This window comes from Phaethon aethereus (genome assembly GCF_964289735.1).
Source record: "Phaethon aethereus genome assembly, chromosome: W".
NCBI classification, from domain to species: domain Eukaryota; kingdom Metazoa; phylum Chordata; class Aves; order Phaethontiformes; family Phaethontidae; genus Phaethon; species Phaethon aethereus.
The window spans coordinates 21,575,490-21,602,211 of NC_138581.1; the positions used below are offsets into that span (position 1 = coordinate 21,575,490).

At 44.9% G+C, this 26,722-nt stretch overlaps 1 protein-coding gene and 1 pseudogene across 2 annotated transcripts; both read right to left on the reverse strand.

The window, feature by feature from the left end:
- Window positions 1-2,986: 2,986 nt before the first annotated feature.
- LOC309415097 (molybdopterin synthase catalytic subunit-like) lies at window positions 2,987-6,911 on the reverse strand (annotated as a pseudogene). The gene is made up of 4 exons: window positions 6,791-6,911; window positions 5,835-5,986; window positions 4,263-4,386; window positions 2,987-3,055 (listed from the first exon to the last, which is right to left on the reverse strand). The product of its transcript is annotated as a molybdopterin synthase catalytic subunit-like (transcript).
- A 1,118-nt stretch (window positions 6,912-8,029) lies between these two features.
- LOC309415169 (molybdopterin synthase sulfur carrier subunit-like) lies at window positions 8,030-26,086 on the reverse strand (the record flags this gene model as incomplete). The annotated part of the gene is made up of 3 exons (XM_082012607.1): window positions 8,030-8,153; window positions 25,543-25,664; window positions 26,075-26,086. 3 exons carry the CDS (start codon window positions 26,084-26,086, stop codon window positions 8,030-8,032), a joined length of 258 nt encoding a protein of 85 aa, XP_081868733.1.
- Window positions 26,087-26,722: the final 636 nt, after the last annotated feature.

The following is a 26,722-nucleotide window of genomic DNA, read 5'->3' on the forward strand; positions in this document are numbered from 1 at the left end:
GATCCCTCTGCAGAGCCCTCCTACCCTCCAGCAGATCAACACTCCCACTCAGCTTGGTGTCATCTGCAAACTTACTGAGGGAGCACTCAATTCCCTCATCTAGATCATCTATAAAGATATTGAACAAGACTGGCCCCAGAACCGAGCCCTGGGGAACACCACTCGTGACCGGCCGCCAGCCGGATTTAACGCCATTCACCACAACTCTCTGGGCTCGGCCATCTAGCCAGTTCCTCACCCAGCGAAGAGTAAACCCGTCTAAGCCACGAGCCTCCAGTTTCTCCAGGAGAATGCTGTGGGAGACGCTGTCAAAGGCTTTACTAAAGTCCAGGTAGACAACATCCACTGCCTTTCCCTCATCCACTAGGCGGGTCACCTGGTCATAGAAGGAGATCAGGTTGGTCAAGCAGGACCTGCCTTTCATGAACCCATGCTGGCTGGGCCTGATCCTTTGGCTGTTCTGCAGATGCCCTGTGAGCACTCTCAAAACCAACCGCTCCATAATCTTCCCTGGAACAGAGGTCAGGCTGACAGGCCTGTAGTTCCCAGGATCCTCCTTCCGGCCTTTCTTGTAGACGGGCGTCACATTGGCAAGCCTCCAGTCTTCTGGGACCTCCCCTGTTAACCAGGACTGCTGATAAACGATGGAGAGTGGCTTGGCAAGCTCCTCCGCCAGCTCTCTCAGTACTCTTGGGTGGATCCCATCAGGCCCCATAGACTTGTGGGTGTCCAGGTGGCTTAGCATGTCCTTGACTGCTTCCTCCTGGATTATGAGGAGTACATTGTGCTCTCCATCCCCGTCTTCCAGCTCAGGGGGCTGAATATCCTGTGGATACCTGGAGTGGCTATTAAAGACTGAGGCGAAGAAGGCATTAAGTACCTCAGCCTTGTCCTCGTCCTTGGAGACAATGTTCCCCGCCATATCCAGTAGGGGATGGAGATTCTCCTTGCCTCTCTTTTTGTTGTTAATATATTTGTAAAAACATTTTTTATTATCCTTTACGACTGTAGCCAGACTGAGCTCTAGCTGGGCTTTTGCCTTTCTAATTTTGTCCCTGCTTGACCTAACGAGATCCTTGTACTCTTCATGAGTTGCCTTCCCCTTCTTCCAGAGGTGATAAACTCTCCTCTTTTCCCTGAGTCCCAGCAAAATCTCCCTGTTCAGCCAGGCCGGTCGCCTTCCCCGCCAGCTCTTCTTACGGCACATGGGGACCGCCTGCTCCTGCGCCTTTAAGATTTCCTTCTTGAAGACTGTCCAGCCTTCCTGGACCCCTTTGTCCTTCAGGACTGTCTCCCAAGGGACTCTCTCAACCAGTGACCTGAACAGGCCAAAGTCTGCCCTCCGGAAGTCCATGATAGCAGTTTTGCTGACCTCTCTCCTTACTCCTACATACAACGTCATGCTCAGTATATACACTGAGGGAGTTGGCTGGGGAGACGCCATGGCTCGGGAACTAACCGGGCATCGGTCAGCGGGTAGTGAGCAATTGTGCTGTGCATCACTTGTTTTGTATTTTCTTTTATCATTATCATTCTCTCTTTTCCCCCCTGTCCTATTAAACTATCTTTATCTCAACCCAGGAGTTCTACCCTTTTTCTTTTCCGATTCTCTCACGCATCCCGCTGCGGGGTGTGTGTGTGTGAATGGCTGCGTGGTTGTTTTAGCTACCTGCTGGGTTAAACCACAAGTCAGATACAGCAAACATCACTAAGTATTAAAACTGATTGAGATCACTGGGGAGAAAAAAAAAATCATTGCCTAATTTTCTGGTTTTATTTTGTGCAGCTAGCAGCTGTTTGTAGATTTTTTTACTGCAGACACAATGAAACGGATTATACAGCTGAGGCTTAAGTGTTGTGTGATGTAATGATATATAAGCTTGAACAAATCATTTTACTTCTCTTTGCCTCATTTCCCTTCCTTTATATATATCTTGTCTATCTACACTGATAATGAGCACTAGATAAAAACGCCATACACAATGGGACTTTGAACTTTTAGCATATAAACATTATCATAGCACAGAACAATAATATAAATAAAATTATCTTACTCGGATGAGCAGGTTTCAAAACAGTAAAAAGATAAAAACTGAACTAAAATCATAAATGCAAATATAAAAACATATATAAACTGGAAAAAGTTCAATAGATGCACTTGCCTTTGCAAAAACTAATCCATTTTGATGACTTTGAACCCTAACCTGTCTAAAGTCAAGCTTGTAAAACTAATTAAACTTATTCTTATAGTTGCTTTTTTGTAATAATAGCTGGCTTTTTTTTCCCCTGCAGCACCATACAATTACACAGCCAAAATAGCTCCTTTAATATTAATCATGTCTAGACATCATTAAGTAGTTACAGGTTTGTGTGTTATTGCTAATCCAAGTTTGCTGCTGGTAGAGTATTAGATCTAACTTTGAATCTGTGTTACTGGAAAGTAACCACTAATAAAAAGTGAATAACTCTGGGGTATAGTTTATATTTTCTTCTCTGTCTGTACCAAAATGTTTAGTCTACTTCAAGTAGCTTTCATATTACAAGAATGTCAAAATAGCATAAAGCTTGCAAACTAATTCTGCATTTATATAAAATTAAACTCAGGATTTTAAGATTAAAAAAAATAAAATCCAATTGTCCTGTTGTGACCTCCCATGCAGACAGTGAACACAGATTACCAATATAAAGGCATTAAAGCTGTACATATCACAGAGGACTAAATGCCTTACAACCAAGAATTTTAGTGAAGATTGTTTTTAAAACTGACTCCATATTAAAAAGCATAGAGATGATTTCAAAGGAGAGTCAAGAACACTTAAAAACCCTACTTATTACTCATTCATTTCATTCGGTCCTAATTAAATTGTTCAGATTGAAATGTCTATTATAACTTCTTAAAGACATATAGATTCTCTGTAAAAACAATTCAAAGCTAAACCACCATGCTCATTAGGAACAGTAACACTTTATTTTAAAAAAAGCACAGTTATTTTTCTGAATTTGCCCAAAAGCATTCCTTGTTTTCTTTCCAAGAATATTAATCCTCATAAATCTTCTGGAACTATAAACAAAGAATGGGAAATACTGTGGGAGTCTGCTACATACAGCCACAAGCCAGGCCAAATAACTCAACAGCCATCCTGCTGTTATTTACTGAACACAACAGGACTACACAGCACTTAGCTGGCAAACAGAAGAGAGGACAGCATCCTTAGAACATACTGACTTACATATAGGCAGATCCTGAACCTTGGGCTGAACCCTATTAAATTTAGAAGGGGCCATCTATGCTGAAGTCACTTCAGGAAAGAGATCTAGAAGAAATTATGTAAAAGCTGTAGAGTATACAGCACTCGTGTCTGAAACACTGGCCTTTTTAACATGTTGCTATATTAACCTACTGTACCATCATATTTAGGAATGGGATTATTTAAGTGTATATAAAATGTCGATATTAAAAAAATAAAAATTACAACAATACCCAAAATACAGTAAGTATTACATCTTCAGGACAGACTGGACTACTCATCAGCAGTCCGGTCCTAAGCAGCAAATCCAGCAGGGCTCTGAGCCCCTGATTATTCTTTCTGAGACCACAGAACTCCAGTCTCCTGAAGGAATAATCAGAAAAGTGGAGCAATACAGAGAACATCACTGTTACCACATGCCAAGTTTTGCCTGGGAGAGAAGGCAGAGGTAATGCTCATTACTTACATGCAACACTGTTGTTATGCAATGAGACTCTAGACATGGGCTGGTCTCTCCACACATTGTTGTGTGCCCATACTAGCTTTGGGACCTCTGCACATCCCTGCATTGTGTGCTGTTGCTTAATGCTTTGTGCTTTCTCAAGGCCATGGGGATGAGGGGAAAACGAAAGACAAGAAATGCCACTTTTACTTGCAAACTGCAACGCTGTCCAAAGTGGAGCTGACTCAAGGCTCTTTCACAAGCCTGTGCAGAACTGAATTTTTGCCATCCAAAAGAGGAGAGCTCAGGGCTCCTTCACTTTGATCCCAGGATGGAATTAAGAAGAAAAGGAGATGGATGGTACAGGCAAGGGAGGACCTCCCAGGTGCCCTACCTGCCACAGATGGGCCTGGCTGCATTAGAGGAAACTCACTGGTACTAGACAATGGCATCCGATCAGGAGCAACTGCTGTCCATAATGCTTCATCTCCTTCCCTTAAGAGCAGTAGCAGCCTCCAGCCCAGCCATCTAAGACTGGCACAAGCCTAGAACCGAATTTGTCCCAAACATACATTTTTCCACATTGTGAAGGACGCTTTTAAGGTGTCGATGCAGTACATTACAGCTTCAAGGGATCCTGCTCTGTGTGGAGAGGAGACTACAATAATTACACTTGCTTCAGTTATTGGAACCACACTAGGGAGAGAAGAGGAACAACAGCAGCTTTAGCTAATGCTTAACATTACATTAACAGAGCACCCAAAAGTTGTGGCCATGTCACATCAGTATTCTGGCCACATGCTCTCCTAACTCATACTGAGCAAGTGTCAAGCCACGTCCAAAAGATTATACACTTTTTAAAAGAAAGAAAACCACAATCAAAATCAGTACCAGATGTGAGAATTCCATGCTTTAGAATAAATCCACCAGCCATAGGTTTTTTTGGTTGTTTTTTTTTTTAAATAAAGTCTATGGAATTAAGGAGAAAAATGCTAACTTGCAACAATGCATAGGAAACTCACTGGAAGCTGGCTTAATAATGAAAAAAAGTCAGGAACAGCCAGTTCTTATCTGAAAACCTGAGAAGTCATGTCAGTTTGCACAAGAATTTGTGAAAGAAGAAATTAAGTGCCTCAAACTATGCAGATTTTGCAATGAAACTTAAATTTTGACAAATTCTGATTTCAAATTATAAAGTTTTTTCTGTTTGATGTGTTGTTTTTTCCAAACTTGGTTAACAGAAGTAGCACAAGGTTTTGTTTTGCTCCTTACAAAGGTAGCATTCCCAAAAGCTGCCTCCCAACCCTCCCTCTATAGTAAGGCTCCCCTCTGGCAAACAGCTCAGAGGAGAAAAATCTAAGCTTAAATGCTTTGAGTTGCCCTTGAGAGAATTGCTCTCTGTTGACTGTAGAAGAAATCTAAGGAAACTACCCCTCAGAGGCTAAAATTACCCTTTTTAATCACCTCCTAAGTTCCTTCTGCTGAGAGAAAAGGAAACAAGCATTTGCAACACACTCTGCAAATCCTGCTAGTTTCAGTGAGAAATCTGATGAACAGTGAAGGGTCAAGAGGATGTCAGACACTAGTATTCCATGTTTTAAACCCACCAGAAAATGCTTATCCAAGACTCCAAGAACAACAGGAGATTCTCCTACAAGCATGGCTAGCAATTACCATGCCTCCCCCCCTCCCCATAGTCCAAGCTTTCAGGTTCCCTATGGCATAATTTAACTTAAATGTGACAATAAGAAATCAACATTCTGTGGCACCTCAATGGAAGAAAGAAAAAAACCCAAAGTGGTGCCAACTTCATGTCTTAAAAAAAAAAAAAAGACAAAAAACTAACAGCACCCCCTTCCCAGCAACGAGATCTCAATCCCTTCTCCACACCTTCAAACCATCACACCAGCATCAAGGTTCCTGCAGTCTAAATATGGATTCCAGCAAACACTACCAAAACACACATTTTGAAAAAGACTATTTCTGAAACTTAGCTGTGCAGTGAGAGCTTGATCCTGCAGCCAGCTTTACTGCATTACAGTTTATATAGACTCCTGCACATCCTGCAACTATGTAAACACAACCATGCACCAGACAAGGATTAATATTCCACTTGCAGAAGGATGTGGTCTGGCCATACATACCCAAGTCTATGGTGCACTGCAATATGTTTGACTGATGGCTATTTCTAACATCTCTGCAGATTTTCTTTATTTTGGCCTCTGCCATTGAAGTATATACTTCACACTCTAAAAATTAATCACTTTTTTCCCTTTGAAATTATTTATTGTAGTACCTAAACACAAATAAGTTATCAACCAGAAGCACCAATAAATACTGAGTAAAACCCAGGATCTCCCACTACGGCCAAGGTCAGCACTGTGCAAACATAAATGACCTCCCACAATCATGGCTGCATAAAGAGATTCTTTGAACAAGAGAAATCTATAATATACAAGGAAGAATTTAGTCTACAGATTACACAAGTCTGCAATCTGTAATGCCCAAGGCTGAGACATCTTCTGTGGTAACTGCTAAGGTGCTATTATTGCATTTGCCCATGCAATGTTTAAGTGCTCAGTATTTAGGAGCTCAGTGGCACTAAGGTTTGAGCACAAAGGGGTTTCAAGATCTGTACCATGTACATTAAACAACAGGACAGAGCCATCAGCCTTGACCTTCACCAACCCATAGGTAAAATAGTACTTTGCTTTCAACCAAGATCTGATTTGCATCAGCTTTCATACAGGTATGGACCTGTGGTTTGCATAGCCACAGCATCCCACTTCAAACTTTGAATAAGCTGTGTCCAAGGGGATGGGAGAATAGCTCCCAAGCAGTCCTGTACTCCAGAGCTGCTGTTCAGCCCTAGGATAGCCACACCAGCAGGGAAGCTTCTCACCACTTTGTCCCAATGCAACTGTTTAAGACCCACCATGGTCTTGTACTAAATAATTCAAAATGTGTTTTCTAAACATCCTGGGTTCAGTCCAAGAATTTATTTATTTGAGAAGCATGAGTTTAGGGTGTGGACAATCTAGGTTCTATTTATTAGACTATTAACACACCCAGAGATCCAGCTCAGAAACATTAAACTCACCGATGAACAGAGACACTGCCCCACAGTATGGTGAAATGACCAGCTCTGACACTTCATCTACAGAGAGCTTTTCAGACTTGAGCTGGATAAAATCTTTTGGCACATCTTCGCTTACACCCATAGCTCACTAGAAAGGCTGAAATCAATCATTTTTGGCGATACTAGCATTTGCCAAATGCCTTTTATTCAGTACTGATGCCCCAATTTATTCAGAAAACATGCACCATCTACTTACCCCAAGAGACCAATCTCCATGGCAAATTCACTTCTCAACAGACTTGCTGAGAGAATATTAACTGCAAATACCAAGTGATGACCTGTTTTTTAATGCATATGGGTTCCTTCCTGGTAGGAAAGTCTGGTCCAGTAGGATGAAACTAGAACTAGTGTGAGGCCCCAGTTTAACAGTACAATCAACCAACATGGACCACTGTGCTAGTAAATCTGTGGTAAAATTGTCAGCCCCTCCCTATCTTATCTGAAATCAAACACAGTTTAAAACAGAGATTTCTGATAAACACAGATTAGGGTTCTAATCCTAAAGTTTAATATGCTCTCCAGGACATTCAGGTCCTCATACTATTGGTCTGTTTCAGTGACACAGGAGACATTTCTAATTTCTCTGAGTAGAAACCAGTTATCAGTTCATCTAAGAATGAGGAGGAAAAGAAGTACTTTCAGCAGCAGCAATGGAACAAGCTGCAGTAAATACATGCACTGGCACTTGAAAGCATGTAAAGAAATGAAACTATTCTAAGGACACCTGTTCCTTTGACAGCAACAACTTTTTTTTTTTTAAGCAACAGCCAATTCTTTTTCTGTATCATCTTTTCTGTGGCAGGAGGTTTTTCATTATTATCTTATTTAGGCAAGCTGGATAGACAGAAACAACTACTGAAGAATAACAAGACCTAAAACCCAAATTCAAAACAATGCCTGACCTCTCTGGCAATTTTCTACCATTTACTACATATGCGTTAATCATTTATTGGTGCACCAGCTTATAGGTTTTGGTCAGCACAATGGTTCTCTCCAGCAGGAAACACAAATTATGCTCTCTCAAAAGAGTACTGGGGGCGGAGGGAAAGAATTGCAATCACATCTCTGAACCTAAACAAACAAACAAACAAACAAAATATAGGAAGATTATACAGAACTCATGGGATATTTTAGCACAGGATAACACTCCATAGGAAACTAAGCAAGAAGTGATACCTACCTAACAGAGCTTGGACAGATTCATCCTCCACTAATTGGTGGGATGATGGCAACCTTGTCTCTGGGTTGCAGGAACAGCAGCTGATCTCCAAGAAGCACATACTCCTGCCAAACAGCAAAAAACACTTGATCCCGGACAACAAGCCTGAGGGAGATTGGCAGGAGCACAAATAGGTTTCTAAATAGTGTTTGCATTTAACCATGAGATTTCATTAAACAACAAACGCGCACAGTCTAGGGCAGTGGAGGTAACTACCACTGAGACTTACGCAACTCTGCTTCCAATATACTTTCAAAAATATGACAAATACTCCTACACTTGTATTTTCTTGCAACACAGTATAATTTTCAGAAGTCAGGTATTGGATTTGTCATAGGCCTTTATAAACTACATCAGAACCAACCAATGTATACCAGACCCACTTTAAAAGCTTCTAACAAAGTAGTAGGTAACTCAAGAGGATACAGAATCACAGAAACATTAAGGTTGGAAAAGACCTTTAATATCATCAAGTCTAAACATCAACCCAACACCACCACGCCCACTAAACCATGTCCCAAAGTGCCACGTCCACACGTTTTTTGAACACTTCCAGTGATGGTGACTCCACCACCTACCTGGGCAGCCTGTTCCAATGCTTGACCACTCTCTCAGTGAAGAAATTTTTCCTAATGTCCAATCTAAACCTCCCCTGGTACAACTTGAGGCCATTTCCTCTTGTTCTATTGCTAGTTACTTGGGAGAAGAGACCAACACCCACGTCGCCACAACCCCCTTTCAGGTAGTTGTAGAGAGCGATAAGGTCTCCCCTCAGCCTCCTCTTCTCCAGGATGAACAACCCCAGTTCCCTCAGCCGCTCCTCATAAGACTTGTGCTCCAGACCCCTCACCAGCTTTGTTGCCCTTCTCTGGACATGCTCCAGCACCTCAGCATCCTTCTTGTAGTGAGGGGCCCAAAAGTGAACACAGTATTCGAGGTGCGGCCTCACCAGCGCCGAGTACAGGGGCACAATCACTTCCCTACTCCTGCTGGCCACACTATTTCTGATACAGGCCAGGATGCTGTTGGCCTTCTTGGCCACCTGGGCACACCGCTGGCTCATATTCAGCTGGCTGTCAACCAGCACCCCCAGGTCCCTTTCCGCCAGGCAGCTCTCCAGCCACTCCTCCCCAAGCCTGTAGCATTGCATGGGGTTGTTGTGACCCAAGTGCAGGACCTGGCACTTGGCCTTATTAAACCTCATACAGTTGACCTCTGCCCATCGATCCAGCCTGTCCAGATCCCTCTGCAGAGCCCTCCTACCCTCCAGCAGATCAACACTCCCACCCAACTTGGTGTCATCTGCAAACTTACTAAGGGAGCACTCGATCCCCTCATCCAGGTCATCGATAAAGATATTGAACAAGACCAGCCCTGGAACGAAGCCCTGGGGAACACTGCTTGTGACTGGCCGCCAGCTGGATTTAACGCCATTAACCACAACTCTCTGAGCTCGGCCATCCAGCCAGTTCTTTACCCAGCAAAGAGTACACCTGTCTAAGCCACGAGCCTCCAGTTTCTCCAGGAGAATGCTGTGGGAGATGCTGTCAAAGGCTTTACTAAAGTCCAGGTAGACAACATCCCCAGCCTTTCCCTCATCCACTAGGCGGGTCACCTGGTCATAGAAGGAGATCAGGTTGGTCAAGGAGGACCTGCCTTTCATGAACCCATGCTGGCTGCGCCTGATCCCTTGGTTGTCCTGCACATGCCCTGTGAGCACCCTCAAGATGAACCTCTCCATAATCTTCCCTGATACTGAGGTCAGGCTGACAGGCTTGTAGTTCCTCAGATCCTCCTTCCAGCCTTTCTTGTAGATGGACATCACATTGGCAAGCCTCCAGTCGTCTGGGACCTCCCCTGTTAACCAGGACTGCTGATAAATGATGGAGAGTGGCTTGGAAAGCTCCTCCACCAGCTCCCTCAATACTCTTGGGTGGATCCCATCAGGCCCCATAGACTTGTGGGTATCCAGGTGGCATAGGAGGTCCTTAACTTTTTCCTGATGGATTATGAGGAGTTTATTGTGCTCTCCATCCCCATCTTCCAGCTCAGGGAGCTGAATACCCTGCGGATACCTGGTCTGGCTATTAAAGACTGAGGCAAAGAAGGCATTAAGTACCTCAGCCTTATCCTCATCCTTGGTGACAATGTTCCCCCCCATATCCAGTAACGGATGGAGATTCTCCTTGGCTCTCTTTTTGTTGTTAATATATTTGTAAAAGCATTTTTTGTTATCCTTTATGACCGTGGCCAGATTAAGCTCTAGCTGGGCTTTTGCCTTTCTAATTTTGTCTCTTGCTTGACCTAACAAAATCCTTGTATTCTTCTTGAGTTGCCTTCCCCTTCTTCTAAGGGTGATACCTACTATCCGATTTAAGATTAGAAGGAAATATTCCCCTGATTCAGTCTGGCCGACTAGACAGTCATTTTCTTACACAGCAAGAAGTGATGTGGGATGCTGTTCTGAAGTTCTCATGAAGATTTGGTGGTCAAAGAGTTGCTTTTGTTGTGTAACCTCACAGTTTATGAGGCTTTGGGTCTTTTGTACTGAACAGGTCTAAAATTTGCTATTGATAAGGAGTAGCAACAGAGCCAAGAGATCAGATATGGTTTTCTGGCAGATCTTCTATATGTTTTTTGGTCTTCACATCTGTGAGATGTTTTTGTGAGAGTCCACAGCTCTGGATACCACGAGGCAGGGAGTTGCTTTCACAACTAAGTGCAATCATACAATGAGTATGAGGGCAACACCAGTAAGACAACAGAAAAAGAATGCCAACATTTTACTTCATAAGATGCAAGCATGATAACTGTTATTGTTCAAGACTACAAAATTTGGCACAGACAGCAGAGAACCGTATTGCATAGAAACAAGCAAGCACACCAAAAGTGTACAAGTAAAAATCATCTTATTTCCTACCAGCCAGATAGAAAAAAGCAGGCAAAGCACAGGCTGAACAAAACACAGTAGCACTGACTCAGAGGGCAGGCTGAAGGGAGGAACTGTATAAAAGTAAAGCAAGCAACTGCAGAAATGAGCACTACTATGGAACTGAAGTGCCCATTAGATGGTTTCTAATTAACGTCACTTGCAAGTTAATTAATTGGGGAAAATGGGTGGAACAGAAAAGCACTGTCAAGTACACTCAAGCTGCATTTTGAATATCCATTAGCAATGTGAATATAAGTCTGTGGTCAGTGCCCTACAATTATGTTGAGTTTTTCCAGAAAAGCTAGAAACAGAAGCATTTTCCAAGACGGCCAATGTGAAGTATCTACAAATACAATATGTACTGCTCCAAGTCATCATTCATAAAAGGACAAAGTTGACAAACTATAGCAAAGTAACCAAAAATGCTGCTGCTTCTGACACCAAGTAATAGGCTGCAAAGTAAAATACACTCATTCCTTACTGCCTCCTTCCCCAAAACACACTTGGTCTCATTCTGTGTGAAGAAAAGGCCCCTGATCTAACATTTGGTTAGAGCTCCTCATTTGGAAACACCTACCATTGCTAAATAGTTGGCTTTTTCATAGCCTTTGAGAGGCGATCTAATAAAGAAGGGTGGTGCCTAAAGGAAGGCTTTAGCACCAAAGTCCAAACTCCAGTGCATTCAGCACTAAATCCTGAGGACTTCAATCTCTGTTATGCCTTACTTCTTTTTTTTTCCAAACAGTGCTGCACCTTTGTCCATCAGACTCATTCTTGATACAACTGAGCACATTCCCTCACCTGAAGGGAACCTTCTGCTGACACCCACAAAGAGTATCAGTGCTGCAGGGATCCTTACAGCATACACCTAGCACGCTCTCAGGACCACACTCCCTATAAAACACAACCAACAATGCTTTTTTTTCAAAGTGGAGGAAGTTGAAAGTAGCTAAGCCTATTTCCTATGTAAAGGCTGAGTGGCTGGAAACCCATGGCAGAGCTTCATTTCCCTTCTTGACCTGCCTTCCAAAGGATGCCATAAGCTCAGACTAATGACTAACAGTAGTTAAAGATAAGTGATCAAAAACACCTGCACATTATCATGAATTTCTTATTTATTGCCTTGGCTATGCTAGATCCCTTCTTGAGACATTTCATGTTCTTCATAGGTACTAAACACAGCTCAGGTATTCTGTTTTCACATGCAGTGGAGTTACCACACTGTGGCCCTCCTGGATGATAGGCGACATATCTTAAACTATACCTCATACCCCAAATTTTGGGTATGTTTATTGGACCTAGTCTTTCCTAGCATATACATAAAGCTATAGCATTTGCTGATAAATTTATGTACTTTCTGGAGGGTTACTGATTACATGATTAGTTTAACTCTTGTACAGATTTCTTTAGCCTAACAACTGTGTGATTATGTTTAACAGCCTACTCTCATAGTCCTTAGGCTATACTTGCCTCAATGCTAACCAAGAGGCCTCATGAAATCAAAACAAAGAAGAGATAAGAGCAAGGACTGAGGAAATTAATGAGTACAGAGAAGATATCTTAACCTTGAGAATAGAAACATCCTAGCAGGAGTGCTCAAAGAAGGATGATAAGAAAGAATCACTTGGCTGTACAACAGAAGGGGTGAACATTCAAGGAGAAGAAATTATCCTCAGGAGACCTGTGGCCATAAAAGGAAAAAGGAGTAGGGGGCTAACTCCCCAAACGACCACCGACAACCATCCGAGACCCCCGCGCATGCATAGTGTAGTTTTGCAACGCCAGCATTACATAAATGTAAAAGATAAGCAAGGAGGCGGAGATTTCTTGGAAAATGTGTGAATATTCATGTCTTTAAGGTATATAAAGAATGAACTTTTGTTTCAGCGCACGCATGTTAGGAGGAGATATCCCCCATGCGTCGGGCGCTGCAATAAAGATGTCTGCTTAATAACACTTTGATGTTATTGAGTTTAAAATTCTTAAGTTTGGATTTCTTTGAATCATTTGGCGACCCAGATGGGACCTCCTCTGATTGGCTGCAAGACCCGATGAGTCTGGGACTCTCTTGGGTACCCCTGGAGATCTTTTCCGGAGAGACTCCCGTTCTCAGTCGGATCACCGCGGGAACAGATAAAGACCCTCTGGTAAGAAGACATCTTTAAATCTTGAACTTAGTAACGATCGATCGATTTGGGACCGCCTATAAGACGTGCAGACATGCACGCAGGTTGGCATATACCGGGTTGCTAACACCTTATAGGTATACATTTGGGGGACTTATGTCCCATTTGGCAGGGGATTACATCCCCATTTGGAGGGGCTGCGTCCCCATTTGGAAACAGGATTGATTAACTGTTATCTAACTTTTGGCTAATGCATTTCGGGTATTGATCACTGGTTTGTCATTTATCGGATTTTGGTTATTAACGGTAAAATTTACATTAGATATGGGGGGGGTCACAGAGTAGCGGAATTCTAAAGAAAAGTCCATTGGGATGTGTTTTACAGCATCGGAAAGTTCTGGGGGGGAGTGCTGGGAGGAAGTGTCAATAGAAAAACTTTAATTAAGTATCGTAATCAGTGGTGGCCTCTCTATAAGTTAGATGATGGAGAAAAATGGCCATTTAATGGGACATTAAAATATAATACATTGTTACAACTAATGTTGTTCCTTCGGAGAGAGGGAAAATGGGATGAAGTGGTTTATGCAGATATGTTTTTGTCCTGGTTTCAGCCAGGATAGAGCTGGTTTTCTTCACAGAAGCTAGTGTGACACTGTGTTTTGGATTTGGGATGAGAAACTGTTGATAATGTGCTGATGTTTTGGGTTGTTGCTGAGCAGTCAAGGACAGTCCAGCTTCTTGTGCTGGCCTGCTATCAAGAAGGTTGGGGGTGCACGGGAAGCTGGGAGGGGACACAGCCGGGACAGCTGACCCAGACTGGCCAAAGAGATATTCCCTACCATACAACATCATGCCCAGTACATAAACTGGAGTTGGCCGGGGGGCAGAAATCGCTACTCGGGGACGGGCTGTCGATCACTGGGTGGTGAGCAATTGCTGTATTGGGCATCACTTGTTCTTGTACATTCCTTTGTCAGTATTATCATTGTTGTTTCCCTCTCTCTTTCTGTCCTATTAAACTGTGTTTATCTCAACTCACGAGGTTTTTTTTTTCCTAATTCTCGCCCCTGTCCCACTGTGGGAGGGGGAGTGAATGAGTGGCTGCGTGGTGCTTACTTAGTTGCCGGCTGGGGCTAAACCATGATAGTCCTTTTTGGCGCCCAACGTGGGGCACAAGGCTTGAGATAATAACGGTTGCAGGTCACAATATCAGTTTATTTGATTTGCATTATGCTCTCATCTTTGCCGTACATGTTAAGGATCGGTGTTGGTTTCTGCGGGCTGCTGTACTCTGCGATGATTAGTAATGTCTCGCCTGCAAGATTTGTTTTTAGAACACAGACCTTGAGCTCTGTACTAAAGCCGTTACTGTATTTTGGCTACAGTCTTGTGGAGACAATTAGCAATTATACTTCTGCCTCTGAAAGGCTGTTTATGGAGGAAATGCAGAATGGTACCTTTGCTACCCTCTATCATAATGTTTCCTCCTTCATCACAATAACTTTTCCGTATTTTGAACACCCTTGGGTAGTTAAAATACCTCTGTTGCTACTTCTGGGGAACATTGTTTCGGTTTTGTCTAAGGTTGGCAAGCAATTTAAGAATATCACCCGGAGATCTGCCCCAAGGCTGGATAGTTATGAATGGCAGGGCGTGTGGAACAGCATGGGCAAATGCCTGGGGTGGTGGGCACCTCCGGTGTTTTGGAACTTCACGCCCGAACAAGTGCAGAATCCTGATAAACTAGCAGAATATTTGGAAGAAGTATGCTGTCAGCCTGGCAGCTCCAAGGAGACACAAATCATTGCAATGTGCTGGGGCCTGGCCCATGCCTACCGAGCTCTATTTAACACTATGCAAAGGGGAGAGAGGCTCTCTGGATCTGATGGCAATGTGGCAGGCACTGTGACTACTCCAATCCCCGTGATGGGCACTGTGACCACTCCAACCCCTGCAACGGGCACTGTAGCTACTCAGACTTGTTGCAGCTGAACCAGAGAACCAGCCCATCCCGGTATCAGTTGCCCCTATACAAAAGAAGAAATCTTGGAAGTGGAAGTCAGCTCGTTTAGTAAGGGACGAGGAAGATATTTCTAAGAAGGAGCCAGAGGAAGAGAGTCAGGAGGCAGAGTGCTCTGAAGCAGGGCCATCACAAGCACGGAAGAGGGAAGAGAGAGAGAGTCATCGCTTGAAGAGGCGGAAGAGGAAGAACTCATAAAAGAGACATTAACTACCCGATCTCTATCCCTGAGTGAACTGCGAGTTATGCGAAAGGATTTCAGCCATCGGTCCAGGTGAGCACATTGTCACCTGGCTGCTCTGATGCTGGGATAATGGGGCCAGTAGCCTGGAATTAGAGGGTAGGGAAGCCAAGCAGCTGGGATCCCTTTCTAGGGAAGGGGGCATTGGCAAAGCAATTGGAAAAGGTGCACGAGTCCTCAGCCTCTGGAGACGACTCCTGTCGGGTGTGAAGGAAAGGTATCCCTTCAAGGAAGATGTTCTATGTCACCCAGGCAAGTGGACCACCATGGAGAAAGGTATCCGGTACCTGAGGGAGCTAGCTGTGCTGGAAGTGATTTATGGTGACTTGGACAATGGACAATCATCCAAAGATCCAGATGAAGTCAATTGCACGCTACCTATGTGGCGGAAGTTTGTATGGAGTGCACCATCATCATATGCCAACTCATTAGCCGTAATGGCCTGGAAAGATGGAGAGAGACCAACGGTGGATGAATTGGCTGGCCAACTCCGGCAATACGAAGAAAGTCTCTCTTCCTCCCTACGGGCCTGCGTCTCTGCTGTAGAGAAACTGTCCCGGGAGTTCTGGCAATTCAAAGAGGATATGCCCTACCCTCCACCCGTATGGACCAGTGTCTCAGCCATTAGGAGTAAGCGCTCTTCTGTTCAAGAGAGAGGATATAGAGGATACACACCACGAGCCACCCTGTGGTTTCAACTGCGTGAGTACGGAGAGTACATGAGGAGGTGGGATGGAAAACCTACCTCGACCCTAGAGGCACGAGTATGCGAGCTGCAAGGAAAAACAATTACAAAAGGGGGTTCAGGTTCCTCCAGAAAAATCGTCGCTCCACTTTCCAGTGGGCAGCTTCCCAGAAAGAATAGAAGAGCTGATCTCACCTCTGATCCTCTTGAAGGGACTTCTGATTCCTATGTACAAGAAGTGGGTAACGAGTACTATGACCAGGACTAGAGGGGCCCTGCCTCCAGCCAGGCGGAGGAGAGGGACAACGGAGTTTATTGGACTGTGTGGATTAGATGGCCTGGCACATCAGACCCACAGGAATATAAGGCTTTAGTGGACACCGGTGCACAATGTACCCTGATGCCATCAAGCCATATAGGGGCAGAACCCATCTGTATTTCTGGAGTGACAGGGAGATCCCAACAGCTGACTGTGCTGGAGGCCGAAGTGAGCCTAACTGGGAAGGAGTGGCAGAAGCACCCCATTGTGACTGGCCCAGAGGCTCCGTGCATCTTGGGCATAGACTACCTCAGGAGAGGGTATTTCAAGGACCCAAAAGGGTACCAGTGGGCTTTTGGTATAGCTGCCTTGGAGACGGAAGAAATTAAACAGCTGTCCACCTTGCCTGGTCTCTCAGAGGACCCTTCTGTGGTGGGGTTGCTCAGGGTCAAAGAACAACAGGTGCCGATCGCTACCACAACAGTGCACCAGCGGCAATATCGCACCAACAGAGACTCCCTGATCCCCATCCATGAGCTGATTCGTCAGCTGGAGAGCCAAGGAGCGATCAGCAAGACTCGCTCACCCTTTAACAGCCCCATATGGCCAGTGCGAAAGTCTAATGGAGAGTGGAGACTGACAGTAGACTATCACGGCCTGAATGAAGTCACGCCACCACTGAGCGCTGCTCTGCCGGACATGCTGGAACTTCAATATGAACTGGAGTCAAAGGCAGCCAAGTGGTACGCCACCATTGATATTGCTAACGCGTTTTTCTCAATCCCTTTGGCGGCAGAGTGCAGGCCACAGTTTGCTTTCACTTGGAGAGGTGTCCAATACACCTGGATTCGACTTCCCCAGGGGTGGAAACACAGCCCTACCATTTGCCATGGGCTGATACAAACTGCACTGGAACAGGGTGAAGCTCCAGAGCATCTGCAATACATTGATGACATCATCGTATGGGGCAACACAGCAGAAGAAGTTTTCGAGAAAGGGAAGAAAATAATTCAAGTCCTTCTGAAAGCTGGTTTTGCTATAAAACAAAGTAAGGTCAAAGGACCTGCACAAGAGATCCAGTTTTTAGGAATAAAATGGCAAGATGGACGTCGACAGATCCCAACGGATGTGATCAACAAAATAACAGCTATGTCTCCACCAACTAGCAAGAAAGAAACACAAGCATTTTTGGGCGTTGTGGGTTTCTGGAGAATGCATATTCCAAATTACAGTCTGATTGTAAGCCCTCTTTATCAAGTGACCCGGAAGAAGAACGATTTCAAATGGGGCCCTGAGCAACGACAAGCCTTTGAACAAATTAAACAGGAGATAGTTCATGCCGTAGCCCTCGGGCCAGTCCGGGCAGGAAAAGATGTTAAAAATGTGCTCTACACGGCAGCCGGGGAGAATGGCCCTACCTGGAGTCTCTGGCAGAAGGCACCAGGAGAGACTCAAGGTCGACCTCTAGGGTTTTGGAGTCAAGGATATAGGGGATCTGAGTCCCGCCATACTCCAACTGAAAAGGAGATATTGGCAGCATATGAAGGAGTTTGAGCTGCCTCAGAAGGGACTGGTACTGAAGCACAGCTCCTCCTGGCACCCCGACTGCCGGTGCTGGGCTGGATGTTCAAAGGGAGGGTCCCCTCTACACATCATGCGACTGATGCTACGTGGAGTAAGTGAGTCGCACTTATTACACAGCGGGCTCGAATAGGAGACCTTAATCGCCCGGGAATCTTGGAAGTGATCATGGACTGGCCAGAAGGCAAAGATTTTGGAATATCACCAGAAGAGGAGGTGGCACGTGCTGAAGAGGCTTCACCATATAATGAACTGCCAGAGAACAAAAGGCGATATGCCCTGTTTCCTGATGGGTCCTGTCGTATTGTAGGCAAACATCGAAGGTGGAAAGCTGCTGTATGGAGCCCTATACGACGAGTCGCAGAAGCTGCTGAAGGACAAGGTGAATCAAGTCAGTTTGCAGAGGTGAAAGCCATCCAGCTGGCTTTAGATATTGCTGAACGAGAAAAATGCCAATACTCTATATGTTGCGTTAAGAGGCAGAGCAATTTGGCAGAAACTAAACCCCGTTGCTTTCCAGTTGATCCTCAGATATCAGAGGGACTGGGGGCGGCTGAGCTTAGGTTCTGAATGATGCCCAAAGTTAGCGTTAGTAGTCTATCGCGCCCCACACCTTCGTTGGACTATCACGGGTCCGGATGCACTACTAACATCACACTACCTGCTCAGCTGGACACCTCCTGAACTAACACGGCTGCACTCAAAGGTATGGTCGCGTTCAGGGACAACACACACACGGCTGAGTCAATCAATAGTGCGATTTATTGAAGCAACAGATACATAGGTTCTTTGGATTGCCGGTGATAAATTCACTGTCTGCAAAGCATGTGCAAATACCAAAAATATGAGTAACACTGCTTGGCTATAAACGCGTTAAAAGATGTAAAGTGACTCTATAGAGATTTCTAAGTTTCCCAGGGAGGCACTTGGTATGACCAAGTGTTCGAATCTTACCCAACGGTGTCCCGATGGGGGGGAACAGAGGCTCAGCCCATCGACTGATCCCAGAAGTTAGAACAGTACACGACAATGGTATCTTCCCTAACATCTAGCTCTTAAAACACTATTTTATAGTGTTTTACTTTGCAGGTGGAGCTTGAGTGACTCTAGTCATACATACCTTTATCAGGATTGGTGCAGAATTCTCTTGCTTCGCGTTTAAAGGTACAGACTAGGAAAAATTCAGTGCGCACACTCATTGAGGAGGGGTCGCACCTTGGGAGGGTGGTAACTTTTGAGAGGGGTGTGCGTTTTAGTATTATAATGATATTATAATTAGCAAAGTTCACTCTAAGTACAGCACTTCATCAAAGTTGACAGGTCCTTGGCCCAGGACATTGCAAGCGCAGCTTATCAATGTACATCCTGTGCATCCCTAAACTCCCCTGTTCACAGAGCGTGGCCGCGAGGTCTCCACTCCGCTCCACCCTCCATGTAATCTCTCCCAGAGTCAGCACACCAGGTGCCCCTGATGTTGCCAACATCCAAGGCCGTCCAGGGAGTCTCCATGGCACAGACCCGTTGTACATGAGTGCTACGTTCTACCTGGTTTCAAGGCTGTTCTTAGAGGGTAAATTTCCAAAGTACCCCTCAGCGATTACTCCACACTATACTGACTCATGGATGGTGGCAAATGCTCTATGGGGGTGGCTACAGCAATGGAAGCAGAGCAACTGGCAACGCAGAGGCAAGCCCATCTGGGCTGCTGAATTATGGCAAGATATTGCTGCCTGACTAGAGAATCTAGTCATAAAAGTACGCCATGTAGATGCTCACGTACCCAAGAGTCGGGCCACCGAAGAACATCAAAACAACCATCAGGTGGATCAGGCTGCTAAGACTGAAGTGGCTCAGGTGGATCTGGACTGGCAGCATAAGGGTGAATTATTTATAGCTCGGTGGGCCCATGACACCTCAGGCCATCAAGGAAGAGATGCAACATATAGATGGGCTTGGGATTGAGGGGTGGACTTGACCATGGATGCTATTGCACAGGTTATCCATGAATGTGAAATGTGTGCTGCAATCAAACAAGCCAAGTGGTTAAAGCCCCTCTGGTATGAAGGACGATGGTTGAAATATAAATATGGGGAGATGTGGCAGATTGACTATATCACACTTCCACAAACTCGCCAAGGCAAGCGCTATGTACTTACAATGGTGGAAGCAACCACCGGATGGCTGGAAACATACCCTGTGCCCCATGCCACCGTCCGGAACACTATCCTGGGCCTTGAAAAGCAAGTCTTATGGCGACATGGCACCCCCGAAAGAATTGAGTCAGACAATGGGACTCATTTCCGAAACAACCTCATAGACACCTGGGCCAAAGAGCATGTCATTGAGTGAGTATATCACATCCCCTATCACGCACCAGCTTCCGGAAAAATTGAACGATACAACGGACTGTTAAAGACTACACTGAGAGCAATGGGTGGTGGGACATTCAAACATTGGGATAAACATTTAGCCAAAGCCACCTGGTTAGTCAACACTAGGGGATCTACTAATAGAGCCGGCCCTGCCCAATCAAAACTTTTACGTACTGTAGAAGGGGATAAAGTCCCTGTGGTGCATGTGGGAAATATGCTGGGGAAGACAGTCTGGGTTACTCCTGCCTCAGGCAAAGGCAAACCCATTTGCGGGATTGCCTTTGCCCAGGGACCTGGGTGCACTTGGTGGGTAATGCGGAAGGATGGGGAAGTCCGATGTGTACCTCAAGGAGACTTGATTTTGGGTGAAAATAGTCAATGATTTGAATTGTATTATGTTAATTGTTACACAATACAGTATGACATTACTACTATGGCTGCTATCTACCATATCAACAGTATTATAGTAAGAATCACCCAGACTGATGAAGAATGAGCTTCACTGAAACCAAGCAACGTGCAGCAGTGATGGAACCAGAACTGGCTTCAGCAGCTTGCGCCCAACAATTCCCTTGAGACCGACATCTTCGACCTGCAGATCATGGACATGGACCGTGCCAGATGACAATCCAACACCACATACCATCTCCCCTGCCTTGAGAGACTGCTATGATGGATGAAGCCCAGAGTCATGGACCGAATGAACTCCACAGACTTTTTAAAGTGATGGCCCATGGACTAAGAGAATGGTATCTGTGTGTATATATTAAAAGACAGGAAGAGTAACAATGAATAACTGGAATGTATTGAAAAGTATAGGACCTGGGCATGACGTAAACGGTATGGAATAAGGGGTGGATACTGTCCTGGTTTCAGCCAGGATAGAGCTGGTTTTCTTCACAGAAGCTAGTGTGAGGCTGTGTTTTGGATTTGGGATGAGAAACTGTTGATAATGTGCTGATGTTTTGGGTTGTTGCTGAGCAGTCAAGGACAGTCCAGCTTCTTGTGCTGGCCTGCTATCAAGAAGGCTGGGGGTGCACAGGGAGCTGGGAGGGGACACAACCGGGACAGCTGACCCAGACTGGCCAAAGAGATATTCCCTACCATACAACGTCATGCCCAGTACATAAACTGGAGTTGGCCGGGGGGCGGAAATCGCTGCTCGGGGACGGGCTGTCGATCACTGGGTGGTGAGCAATTGCTGTATTGGGCCTCACTTGTTCTTGTACATTCCTTTGTCAGTATTATCATTGTTGTTTCCCTCTCTCTTTCTGTCCTATTAAACTGTGTTTATCTCAACCCACGAGTTTTTTTTTCCTAATTCTCTCCCCCGTCCCACTGTGGGAGGGGGAGTGAGTGAGCGGCTGCGTGGTGCTTAGTTGCCAGCTGGGGCTAAACCATGACAGTTTTTTACATTGCGAAATCATCCAGAATGGCAGAAAGATTGTGGAATCAATATAGCCCCTTCAGAGCCCTTTGTCCTGTCTCTGGAGAAGGAAAAAGGGAAAGAACTGGGAAAAGTGAAACGATGCTGTTCAGTGTGTAGTATAGGACAAAGATGCCTTAAGTTAAAAGAAAAGGGAGAGTCAGAGGAAAGACTGGAAGATTATATTACACCACCGCCGGCTTCGGTGCCGGTCTCTCCCTCCCCCTTAAGGAATGCAGATACTTCTGATGAAGAATCTGCTTCTGCCTCTGGGAGTGCTGCTTTGGGTCCTGTAACCCAAAGCAGAGTCCGACCAAGGATACAAGCCCCTCTCAGACAAGCTATGGGGCCAGAAGGACCGACTCAAATTAAGGTCCCTTTTTCAATGAGTGATTTGGACATGTGGAAGGAGGTAGTGAGAAATTATAGGGATGACCCAATAGGAGTGGCGAAAAGATTTGACTTGATAGTTAAAAATCAGGATCCTGACTGGAAAGATATAGATTTAATGTTAGATGCAGTGACGGAAACAGAGAAACAGCTAGTGGTTAAAACTGCTCGAACACATATAGAAGCCCTTATCACTGCAGGAACATATACTGGTAGAGTAGATAATCATGTTCCTCTCACCGATCCGAACTGGGATCCTAATGATCGTATGGAATATAAGCAATTGCAGTCATATCAAAAGTGGATAAAAATTGGACTCGAAAACGGAATTCCAAAATCAGTAAATTGGTTAAAATTGTTTAAGGTAAAACAAAGTCAGGATGAAACCCCCTCAGACTTTTTGGAACGGCTAAGGAAAGCCATGCGTAAAAGTACAACTTTAGATCCTACCTCAGATGTGGGACGACAACAATTATTTTTGTTGTTTTTAGGACAGTCATCAGAGGATATAAGGAGAAAGCTTCAAAAATTAAGAGAGCCAGATGTAAGAGATTTGGAGAAACTAATAGAGGAAGCTTGGAGAGTATACAGGAATAGAGAAAATACTGAAAAGCAGAAATTAGGCAAAACAATTGCAAAGGCTACCATGGCAGCTTTGAATCATCAGACTCAGGGTAATCAAAGATTCACCAGAGGAAGGGGTCGAGGAGGATCTAGTAGAGGTCGAGTGGGAGATTTCCGGCAATCTTTAAGAAAGGATCAGTGTGCTTATTGCAAGGAACAGGGACATTGGAGAGTGTCCCAAATTGCCGGGAAATAGGCTGTCCACTACCATAGCAGAAATGGAGTGACGAGGACCTGGGGAATCTATCCTGGCAGATCCACTGGTTAGACTGAAGCTAGGGGAACAGAAAAAGGAGGTAGAATTTTTAGTAGATACGGGAGCCTCGTATTCTGTTCTGAATCAGCAAGTAATACCCGTAGATGAGGAATTTGTAAATGTAGTAAGTGCTACAGGTCAGAAGGAAAAGGCTTTCTTCCTACAACCACTTAAGTATAAATTAGGAAAGCATATTGGAACACCCAGATTTTTGTATATGCCTGGGTCTCCTAAACCGCTTTTAGGAAGGGATTTGCTAGAACAATTAGAAGCTAAGATTATTTTTGAGAAAGGAAAAATCAATTTTAGAATTAAAGAAGATCAACTGATAGAAATTTTGAGCCTAGCTTTGATTCAAATAGAAGGAAAGAACCAGATACCCCAAGAAATTTTGGATCCGTTTTTTTCCAGGGGTATAGGCATCTGGCATTCCCGGAAGGGCTAAAAATGCCTTTCCGGTAGAAGTTAAATTAAAGTCCGAGGCCAGACCAGTTCGAATCAAACAGTATCCCCTAACGAGGGAAGGCAGAGAAGGAATAAAAGGGATAATTAATGATTTTTTGCAATTCGGGTTATTGGTAGAGTGTGAATCCGAGTATAATACTCCTATCTTGCCAGTGAAAAAGCCAGACGGGAAGAATTACCGTTTAGTGCAAGATTTAAGAGCCATAAATAATATAGTTGGGGATTTACATCCTGTTGTGGCAAATCCATATACGTTACTAACAAAGCTACAGGAAAATCAAAACTGGTTTACCGTTTTGGATTTAAAGGATGCTTTTTTCTGTTTGCCGCTTGCCAAAGAGAGCCAGAAAATTTTTGCCTTTGAGTGGGAAAATCCCGATACTGGGAGAAGAACCCAGCTAACTTGGACAGTGTTACCACAAGGGTTCAAAAATAGCCCAACAATGTTTGGGAACCAGTTAGCTCGGGAGCTTGAAGGATGGAATCCACCATCTCCAAATGGGACATTATTACAATATGTAGATGATTTATTGGTTGCTACGACAACTAAAGAAGAATGTATTCAATGGACTGTTAGTTTGCTGAATTTCCTGGGACTGAGTGGTTACAGAGTATCTCAGCAGAAAGCCCAGTTGATCCAGACACAGGTAACCTACCTTGGATACAGCATTTCGAAAAGACAACGAGAGCTGGGGACAGAACGAAAGGAAGCCATCTGCCTAACACCAAAGCCAACTACGGCAAAAGAATTGCGGATCTTTCTTGGAATGACAGGTTGGTGCAGATTATGGATTTATAATTATGGGATATTGGTGAAACCCTTGTATGATTTGTTGAAAGGAAGCCCTTCACTGTTAGCTTGGACTGGAGAAGCAGAAAGAGCCTTTAAATTGTTAAAAACTGAATTAATGAAAGCACCAGCCCTCGGACTTCCCGATGTGTCCAAACCATTTTGGCTCTTTCCACATGAAAAACAAGGCATTGCTTTGGGCATATTGGCACAGCGATTGGGGCCATACAAGCGGGCAGTTGCATACTTCTCTAAACAGTTAGATGAAGTAAGCAAAGGTTGGCCCAGTTGTTTGAAAGCCGTAGCAGCAGTAGTGCTTAACATTGAAGAAGCCCGCAAATTTACCATGGGCCAGAAGATAACTGTGTTGGTGTCACACACAGTTTCAACAGTGCTGGAACAGAAGGGAGCACATCATTGGTTATCACCCTCTCGGTTCCTTGAAATATCAGGCCCTTTTAGCTGAACAGGATGATGTCAATATAGTAACAACTAATATTGCGAATCCAGCATCTTTTCTCAGTGGCGAAGTCACCGAACCAGTAGCCCATGACTGTCTGGAGACAATGGAAGCGGTTTATTCCAGTCGACTTGACTTAAAGGAAGAACCGCTGGAGGACGCCTAAGAAAATCTGTTTACTGATGGAAGCAGTTTTGTGAAGCAAGGACTTTGTAAGGCTGGTTATGCGGTAACCACTACTTGTAAGGTAATTGAAGCTAATCCTTGACCTGCAGGAACATTGGCCCAAAAGGCAGAAATTATTGTCTTAATCTGAGCACTAGAAATTTCAAAAGGAAAAAAGGTCAACATATGGACAGACTCCAAATATGCCTTTGGAGGGGTACATGCTCATGGAGCTATTTGGAAAGAAAGAGGGCTGCTGACTGCTCAAGGAAAGCAAGTGAAACATGCTAGAGATCTTACAATTGCTGGATGCTGTGCTTTTACAGGTGAACCCCTGGAAGAGAAGTGGAACAGACCCTTCCAGGTGCTGCTAACAACCTTCACTGCTATCAAGATTAAGGAGTTTGGATTTCTTTGAATCAGAGCAGTCTCCTGTGCATCCAGCGCTGCAATAAAGAATGCCTGCCTTCTAAAACTTCAAAGTGTTAGAGGGTTTTCTTGCTGACTTTTTCGCTAACATTGCAACTGGCCAAAACATAAAACACTTGCTGCACATTACACGAACAAGGTAACTTCACTGTTTTTATGGTACTAAAGTACATGTTCCAGCTCAACTGTAAATGCTGAATTTTTATTTCTTTACTAAAAAAAAAGCAACCTATGTTAAACTTTGTGCACCTCAGCAGTAACTTTCCCAAATACCTTGGATGAATCTTAACGATCTCCTCCCAGAGTTGCAGAAAGGTGATCTGCTGTGACACCAAGAAGGTCTCAGAGCGCAGCCCTGCCTGCTCTGCGCTCCTGGTGAAATACTGCACAGCGACCTACTCGAGAAACGCCGTTCAGGGGAGCAGGGGCCTACTGAAGAAAAACTGCTATTGCACATTAACTTCTCCAAAAATAACAAAACAAATGAAACCAAACCAGCGTGAGGAAAAGCTTTCCCTAGCTTTTTTTCCTACGCCTACAAGCTCTGTCACGTTCCTCATGCTCTGGTTGTCAGGATGAGAGCCGGGGGAGGGGTGTGTAAGTCTGCGCGAATCCGTGCCCTGCTTCAGTCGTCCAGGCCTTGCCTGCCGTGCCCGCACGGCGCTTCCGCCCGCTGACCGCCAGCACCCCACCAAGGAGAGGGACTGAGGGAGCCCTGCCACCCTCCTCCCCCCGAGATCCGCCTCGCCTCTAACCGGAGCCCGCTCCCCACGGGCGCCGCCGGGCCGGGAACAGCAGCACCTACCTGGCAGCGCATGGAGCCGCAGTCCCCAAGCGGGCTGCCCTCCCGAGAAGCTTCGGGCTTGGACCACCCCCTGCGGCCTGGGCCGAGAACACGGCACAAGCCCGCTCAAGGGCTGTCAGGCCTGACTAGGCTGGGCCTAGCGGTGTGGCGCAACCCTGCTCCGGGGCCCTTCCCCCACCCTGAAACCAGGTGTTAAACGGGGGTGGATGACAGAGGCGTGAGACGGCCCTTAGAGGTGGTAGGGGAGCAGGGAAGCATGGAGTGGGAGACCGTGGCTTTGCCCCTCAAACACAGCCTGTAATTTTGGGAACAACACCTTAAAAGGTAGATTTTTCAAATAGGCTCAGTCCCTGCAATGGATGGGGATTGCAAATGATTGCAGATGTTACATGTCCACTGCCTTGCACACATTATACATCCACCACACATACACATAATAGGTATGCATAACACGTAAAAGCCAAAGATCCATCAAAATGCTGATACAGGATTTATGGGGTAGGTTCTGTTTTAGTGCAGAGACTGCCATGGCATGATGTCACCTGTCTTCCCGTGGACAACTGTACACCTTCAGCAATTGCATGCATGGAAAAATTACACCGTGGAAGAATGCTAGCTAAATTCATGCAGTTTGTCACTAGGGAAAAG